Below are 8,551 nucleotides of genomic sequence, written 5' to 3'. Positions count from 1 at the left end.
CGGCCCTCCTATTCTCCCTTAGGGCCCATGTAGGCCCATTAACCCCCACGGGGTTCCGGTAACCCCCCGGTGCTCCGGTAAAATCCCGATTTCACCCAGAACATTTCCGATATCCAAATATAGGCTTTCATATATCAATCTTTATGTCTCGACCATTTCGAGACTCCTCGTCATGTCTGTGATCACATCCGGGACTCCGAACAACCTTCGGTACATCAAAACACAAAAACCATAATTACGATCGTCACCAAACTTTAAGCGTGCGGACCCTACGGGTTCGAGAACTATGTAGACATGACCGAGACACGTCTCCGGTAATAACCAATAGTGTAACCTGGATGCTCATATTGGCTCCTACATATTCTACGAAGATCTTTATCGGTCAGACCGCATAACAACATACGTTGTTCCCTTTGTCATCGGTATGTTACTTGCCCGAGATTCGATCGTCGGTATCTCAATACCTAGTTCAATCTCGTTACTGGCAAGTCTCTTTACTCGTTCCGTAATACATCATCCCACAACTAACTTATTAGTTGCAATGCTTGCAAGGCTTGAGTGATGTGCATTACCGAGAGGGCCCAGAGATACCTCTCCGACAATCGGAGTGACAAATCCTAATCTCGAAATACGCCAACCCAACAAGTACCTTCAGAGACACCTGTAGAGAACCTTTATAACCACCCAGTTACGTTGTGACGTTTGGTAGCACACAAAGTGTTCCTCCGGTAAACGGGAGTTGCATAATCTCATAGTCATAGGAACATGTATAAGTTATGAAGAAAGCAATAGCAACAAAGTAAACAATCAAGTGCTATGCTAACGGAATGGGTCAAGTCAATCACATCATTCTCCTAATGATGTGATCCCGTTAATCAAATGACAACTCATGTCTATGGCTAGGAAACATAACCATTTTTGATCAACGAGCTAGTCAAGTAGAGGCATACTAGTGACACTCTGTTTGTCTATGTATTCACACATGTATTATGTTTCCTGGTTAATACAATTCTAGCATGAATAATAAACTTTTATCATGATATAAGGAAATAAATAATAACTTTATTATTGCCTCTAGGGCATATTTCCTTCACAGGTGGCGCAACCGAGCTCAAGGAGGAGCTTGATGAAGATCATGTTCGTTGTGTTGTTTTGTTTCCAGTTGATCAGTAGTGGAACCCAGTTGGGGCGATCGGGGATCTGTAGCATTAGGGGTAGTCTTCTTTATTTCGGTTCCGTAGTCGGACCTTGATTGTATCTGGATGATGTTATGCTTTATTCATGTATTTTGTGAAGTGGCGATTGTAAGCCAACTATGTACCTCTTTTCTTATTCAGTACATGGGATGTGTAAAGATTACCGCTCTTGCGACATTGCCTTCAATGCGGTTATGCCTCTAAGTCGTGCTTCGACACGTGGGAGATATAGCCGCATCGAGGGTGTTACATATCATCACCTAGAAAATCATGTTCATGACTATTGAAATCAAGATACTCGGGGTGTGATACCTTGGAGCCTTTAGCCATGAAGCATCTTCCAATTCCTTCATTTGGTGAATAAAATAGGTCATGGGAGTTGGATGATACTAGATCAAGTCCGACAATACCTTCATCTTGAGTATATTCAGAGTCAGAGTGATAGCTTATCTCAGAGAAGCTGTCAGAGTCGGAACCGGAAACCCATTCACCAACATGAGCTTGATGTCTTCGTCTTGTGTAGCTCTTTGATGACTTATCTTTCCTTTCCAAATCATTGCTTCTTTGAGAGGGTCTTCGTTCATAATGATCATCTCTACTCCTTCTCTCTCTTGGAGGTGATTCATCTCTTCTACTTCTCCTATTTGGTGAGTCTTCTCTTTTCTTGTAGGGCGTCGCACACTCATTAGAGTAGTGTCCGGGTCTTTCAAAATTGTAGCAATTACGATCACGACTGGAAGATCTTTTCATATTGTAGGACCTTAACTTGGAGCTTCTATCTTTGCTTCTACTCTTGTAGAACTTGTAGAAGTTTTTCACCATTAAGCTCAATTCTTCATTGGAGACTAGCTTGTCACTTGATGTTGTAGGATCATCACTTGAAGCTTTGTAAGCATCACTTGACATGTTGTGCAACTCTTTCTTATACTTGAGTGACATCTCATGAGCAACAATTCTATCAATGACTTCCATGGGCTTGAGATCTTTGTAATTGGGCATCATTTGGATCAATGTGCACACGGTATCATGTTTTCCATCCAAGGCTCTAAGGATCTTCTTGATGATGAACTTGTCGGTCCTCTCTTCACTCCCTAAGCCGGCAATCTCATTTGTGATGAGAGCATACCTAGAGTACATTTTGGTGACTCTTTCACCATCTTTCATCTTGAATTTGTCAAGTTAACTTTGAAGCACACCCAACTTGGATTCCTTGATGGATTCGGCACCTTCGTACATATCAACCAAAGTGTCCCAAATTTCCTTTGCATTCTCAAGGCGGCTGATTTTGTTGAATTCTTCGGGGCACAATCCATTGAAAAGAATATTGCAAGATTGAGCATTGTATTGCAGCATCTTTAATTCTTCCGCGGTCGCTTCACAATCCGGTTCTCTATCGTCCTCAAAGAATTCACCTTGTAAGCCAGTGCGAACAACATCCCAAGCGGCGGGGTTATGACCAAGAATATGCATTTTCATCTTGTACTTCCAACTAGCAAAATTTGTGCCATCAAAGTAAGGACCTCTTCGGTGATAGTTACCCTCACTAGACGCTATACCCTCCTAGGTTGTGAAACCATGGCTATGATCACCAAAGCAATGAAAATCAAGGCTAACAAAGACCAAAGCTCTGATACCTCTTGTAGGATCGAAAGTATGTCAAGAGGGGGATGATTAGACTACTTGATTAAATAAAAATCTATCATTTTCCTGATTTTAGTTGTAGGCAGATTTTAGCAATTATGACAAGTCAAGTAACACCCTACATACGCAAGTATAAGAGTATAGCAGCGGAATGTAGAACACTCCACATGTAAGTAAAAGAGAGGGTTTGGTGAAGGCAAACACAATGGGGACACGAAGATTTTTTGCATGGTTCCGATAGGTGGTGCTATCGTACGTCCACGTTGATGAAGACTTCAACCCACGAAGGGTAACGGATGCGCGAGTCCATGGAGGGCTCCAGCCACGAAGGGTCCACAGAGAAGCAACATTGTCTAACCCGTCATGGCCATCGTTCACGAAGGACTTGCCTCACTCGGGTGGATCTTCACGTAATAGGTATAATCAGAGTTAAGTGAGATAAATAAAATAGGGTGTGTCTAGGGAACATCTAGATGTGCCCTAGTTATTGCACATCTAAGTGAGTGAATCAAGCATAAAAGAAAAAGAAAAAAAAAGAATTATCCACACGAATCTCGATGTAAGATCAATGACATAGGACTTAGATGTGCAATACTTATGACATATGTGGATGTGCTTTAGCAAAACTGTAAAAAATAAAATGGTCAAACAACAAAGCACCAAAATGTTAGGCTGTGAACCACAATTAGATTTCCATGTAATACAACTTTATCTCATTGTTACACACGCATACAAAAGATCTATAGGTAGCAAAAGTAGCCGGCTAGCAGATCCACACAACACTACTGTATCTGTTATTGTTGCTTACGTTCGTCCTTCCACCTCTAGTCATATAATAAGTAATCCCAAGTAGTCAGACCACATTATCAATATGCTGTAGTTTTTTAGGACAAACAGTAGGTGATTTACCTACTGTAAATATATGACTACAGTTTGAAGCATATATGATAATAAGTTGACGGGTCAATATTTCAATCCGCTGGTGAAGGGCACGCCGGTCTGCGGCAGCCAATTGCCCCCGAGCACCATACTGTCGACGGTAAAGTTGCCGGCATCGGCGCCGTCGCCTAGCACGTGGTAGCCCGGCCAGCTGACCCGACGGCCGGTGTCGGCGCCCGGCCCGGAGTTGTTGTACTCGGCATAGTAGAGCGTGTCGAGCGCGAAGTCCCCGGACCATGGCATCCACCCGGTGGCGTCGACGAGGCCGCCGATGTACGACTCCATGACCACCGTGCGCGAGTAATTCTTCCACGGCCGGCCGAGGAAGGTGCGCGTGTCAAAGGCGGCGTTGGCCGCGAGCTCCGGGGACGGGAGGAGGGTGCAGCCCTGGATGGAGGTGCCGGTGTTCTGCTCCGGGTTGGTGCGGCCCTGCGCCGTGACGGTGTTGCTCTGGCCCTGCATGGGGAGGCGGGAGTAGAAGGTGCAGTCCTGGAAGACGACGGCGGCGTTGCCGAACACGTAGTCCACGGTGCCGTGCACCTCGCAGCCGCGGTAGAACTGGCGGAGGGAGTGCGTGTAGAGCGTGTCCTGGTACGCCTCGAAGCTGCAGCTGTAGAAGGTCGACAGGTCGGCGCTCGACCGGAGCGCCACCGCCTGGTGCTTCGCTGGGCCGGCCGTGTTCCGGATCGTCATGTTCATCGCCACGAATCCTTGCCCATGCACAGCTGTGACATGCGTACATTCAAATTAAGTTCATAACAAAAAATTAAGTTATTGAAACCAAAATATTATATTTTCCGTGCTACTATAATCAAATTTGTGGACATGTTAGCGGAAGGTGACGCATATGTGTGCGCATGTTTGCTCTCCGGGCGCAACTAGGTAGTGCATGATGATGTGACGAGACACGAGACAAAATTGAGATCCGACACGGACCAACTCATTAATTCGCTCCATTGCCAGCACTGGTGTCATGGGACCAAATTAAAGCGACGTTTTTTAGGTTTCATCCTCCCTAGCCATTTGCCAGCAGAGGGCACGCCTAGCTAGTGACACTCCCATTTTATATTTTCCTTTATTCGAAGTGCAAAGCTCACAAATGCCCACTAGTTACCAGCTTGCCTCTTGTTTGGTCATCGACCTAGTCCCTCCATTCTTAAACTGATTTTTTTTAGATTCTTAAACCGAAAATCATCCAAACCTTTTGAAATTTGATTTTACATAATTCCTCCATTCATAAGATGATTTCATGAGCTGTTGTTTTCGTGAAACTGCTATTGGAGCTCGATTTTCAAAAAAAAAAGAATAAGTTTCAAAAATCCTGAAAAAAATACATACGTAAATATAGATGTATAGTGCATGTTTGCAAAGTTTCATGATGAAATGTGAAAGTTAATTTAGGTATGCATGCAAACATCACTTTGGCCAATTGTAAATAATTCAATCATCCGACCTCCTATTTTTCTTTTTTCAAAAGCGATTGTTGCATGTGTGTGTGCTTGTGCGTATTACTTACTTTGTGCTCAGTGTGCCTAAAAACAAGAAGAACAAAACTGAATACGATGTATAACTTATATTTTTGCTTAGTTCGAAGAGACATAAGAGAATCATGTTTTAAGATTATAGTCCGTTGCAGCACGGACTCCAACACCCTTTGTGAAAGAAAAAGAAGGGCTACATATTAATGACATAGTATGCAACTAGACTAACTATATATGAGTTCGCTATTAGATTATAGATGAACCTTGCTCTTATCTAGCTAATCCAAAATTTGTAACCAACCTATTTTCCCTTTCTTCTTTTTTATGTTGAACCTATTTCCCCCTTCTTCTTCTTTTTTTGAGATACCTATTTCCCCTTTTTTCTCACTGCAAATGTAGAGCACCGGCCTCCTATATAGGTAAAAAGTAGGAGTATGTTCTATACCCAAAAGACCAAAAGAGAGTAAAAAAATATTGACGTGAACAAAAGACCAAAAGGTTTGACAGGTTGAAGTGTTCGATGTGTTTCTCTTGTCGTTGTCAACGATTGCATTTCTTTTCACCAAGAAAGTAATGTGTCATATGCATATATGCATTGTGCACTTACCAACGGTGGCCGAGTGGAAGGTGGTCCAGCCATCGACAACGCTCCGGTTGCCGGTGATCACCGTCTGTCCGATCCCATCGCCGATCATCATGACGTACTTCATCTTCTTGGGCACCTCCACGTTCTCCTCGTACACGCCCGCGAGCACGTATATCACGTAGTACCCGGCGCTGCCGTTGAGGTTGGTGGGCGCGGCCGCCACGGCATCCCCGACCGTCGTGTAGTTCCCGGAGCCACCCTGGTCCACCGTCACGGCCCTGTTCACCGCCACCGTCCCTTGGGGCCCCTCGATCGCCATTCTCCGGACCATCTCCTCGTCGTTCGCGTCGAACAGCCCCCTCCTCACGTTCGTCGGGGCCGTCGGCGGCTTCTTGTGGCCGTGGTGCGGTTTCTTGGCGCCCTTGGGCGCCTTCGCCGTGGTCACCCATGCCCTGGTGAAGAGTGACAGCGAGAGACTGTAGAGCTTGGTGCCGTTGGAGATCGGCTCGGCGAGGCCGCCGCCACGGTCCGACCACGATCCCGACGCGGCCTGAAGGCCGTCGAGACATGTCTCCTGGTTGGTCAGGATCGCCGAGAGCAACGTCTGTACGTCGTCGGCCTGCGGGTCGAGGAGCGTCTCCGTGCCCTTGAGCGCAGTGCCGGTGGCGGAGAGGAAGTCGACGTTGAGCTCGGAGAGGAGCTTGCAGTCCTGCAGCGCGCCGATCGCGCTGCGTGAGAGGTGGCGGTGGCGGGACAGGTAGTGGTCGACGAGGCCGACAAACTTGTTGGCGCTGGCGAGGGACTTGGCGACGGAGAAGCGGCCGTAGGTGTAGAGGTCGCTCGTGCCGTGCGGCGGCAGCACGGTCCGGCAGAACGTGGGGTCCGTCGTGTCGTTGCACGCGGTGGACGGTGACACCGGCGTGGACGGTGTCGCGTCGTCGCAGAGGGCGAAAATCAACAAGGAGAGCAGCAGGACGGCCGAGAGGGCGCTGCCATAGTAGACCGCCATGGTAGCTAGCTAGCTGAACTATGTGGCATATGTTTTCTGCGTGTGTTTTGGTGATCGATAGGCACTGGTCAGTGGTCATTTTTATAGGTGAAGATGAGCAGCGCTTCACGGTGATCTACTGGTCTTTAGGATCAGATTTTGGTGAGCTCGAGTGAGAAGTGTGAGAGCTTTTTGCGCCTCGAAAAAGCGCGTGGACAGAATGCAAGTGGGCGGCGAGTGTGCGTCTAGGCCGAGCACGCTTGGGCTGGAGAGTGGAGAGGCTGGCCATATGGACCATGGACGCACATGTTTGGGTAGAGGACAAGGCAATAATCGATTGTGTTTTGGGTTGGTTTGGCCGGATTCAAATGGCGATCTCTCGGCTTGTTCTATTGGTCAAAGTTAAACGGCTTGGGTTGACCTATTTTATTTTTTTGCCAGAGCTCGCGGTTGGCCTGACTTGTGTGCTTAGTATAAAACCTTATTTCTACGTGTAACATTGTAGTATTGTTACTTGGCAAATAGATTTATGCAAAAATATAAGATGCTTCCATTTCTTTTCATTTTACTGAAATGGAGGCAAAATATTTGCCCCAACGATTAACTATGTAGTATATTCTACTCTACAGATAGATTTATGTGAAAAAGGACAATTTCATTTTATTTATTTATTTAAACGGAAGCAAAAGATTTGCCTTGTCGAATAATTAAGCATAACAAAATTGCTCAATTCATTAACAGGAAATTGAAAAAAAGATTAAAAAAAACCACATGTGGACTACTCAAAGCATGAAACCCCATGACTGCACGATCGACCTGACAAACGTACCCACCGCACAACTATCACAAGCCCTCGCTATAGGGGAACGTAGTAATTTCAAAAAAATTCCTACGCACACGCAAGATCATGGTGATGCATGACAACGAGAGGGGAGAGTGTAGTCTACGTACCCTCGTAGACCGACAGCGGAAGCGTTATGACAACGCGGTTGATGTAGTAGTACGTCTTCACGGCCCGACCGATCAAGCACCGAAACTACGGCACCTCCGAGTTCTAGCACACATATGCTCGATGACGATCCCCGGACTCCGATCCAGCAAAGTGTTGGGGAAGAGTTCCGTCAGCATGACGGCATGGTGACGATCTTGATGTTCTACTGTCGCAGGGCTTCGCCTAAGCACCACTACAATATTATCGAGGACTATAGTGGAGGGGGCACCGCACACGGCTAAGAAAACGATCTTGAAGATCAACTTGTGTGTCTAGAGGTGCCCCCCTGCCCCCGTATATAAAGGAGCAAGGGGGGAGGCCGTCCCTTGGGGCGCGCCAAGGAGGAGGAGTCCTCCTCCTAGTAGGAGTAGGACTCCCCTCTTTCCTACTCCTACTAGGAGGGGGAAAGGAAGGGGGAGAGGGAGAAGGAAAGGGGGCGCCGCCCCCCTCTCCTAGTCCAATTCGGACCAGAGGGGAAGGGGGCGCGCGGCCCACCCTGGCCGCCCCTCTCTCTCTCCACTAGGGCCCATAAAGCCCATTACTTCTCCCAGGGGGTTCCGGTAACCCTCCGGCACTCCGATTTTCTCCGAAATCACCCGGAACACTTCCGGTGTCCGAATATAGCCGTCCAATATATCAATCTTTATGTCTCGACCATTTCTAGACTCCTCGTCATGTCCGTGATCACATCCGGGACTCTGAACAAACTTCGGTACATCAAAATATATA

At 46.9% G+C, this 8,551-nt stretch overlaps 1 protein-coding gene across 1 annotated transcript; it reads right to left on the bottom strand.

The window, feature by feature from the left end:
- Positions 1 to 3,504: 3,504 nt before the first annotated feature.
- LOC119276771 (pectinesterase-like) lies at positions 3,505 to 6,887 on the bottom strand. Its single transcript, XM_037557924.1, has 2 exons — positions 5,865 to 6,887; positions 3,505 to 4,501 (listed from the first exon to the last, which is right to left on the bottom strand). The coding sequence occupies exons 1-2, from the start codon at positions 6,850 to 6,852 to the stop codon at positions 3,801 to 3,803; spliced, it is 1,689 nt and encodes a 562-aa protein (XP_037413821.1). The 5' UTR covers positions 6,853 to 6,887; the 3' UTR covers positions 3,505 to 3,800.
- Positions 6,888 to 8,551: the final 1,664 nt, after the last annotated feature.

Source organism: Triticum dicoccoides, chromosome 1A (genome assembly GCF_002162155.2).
Source record: "Triticum dicoccoides isolate Atlit2015 ecotype Zavitan chromosome 1A, WEW_v2.0, whole genome shotgun sequence".
Classification (NCBI taxonomy): domain Eukaryota; kingdom Viridiplantae; phylum Streptophyta; class Magnoliopsida; order Poales; family Poaceae; genus Triticum; species Triticum dicoccoides.
The sequence above is the reverse complement of the archived record's forward strand: the minus strand, read 5'-3'. Positions and strand labels throughout refer to the sequence as shown.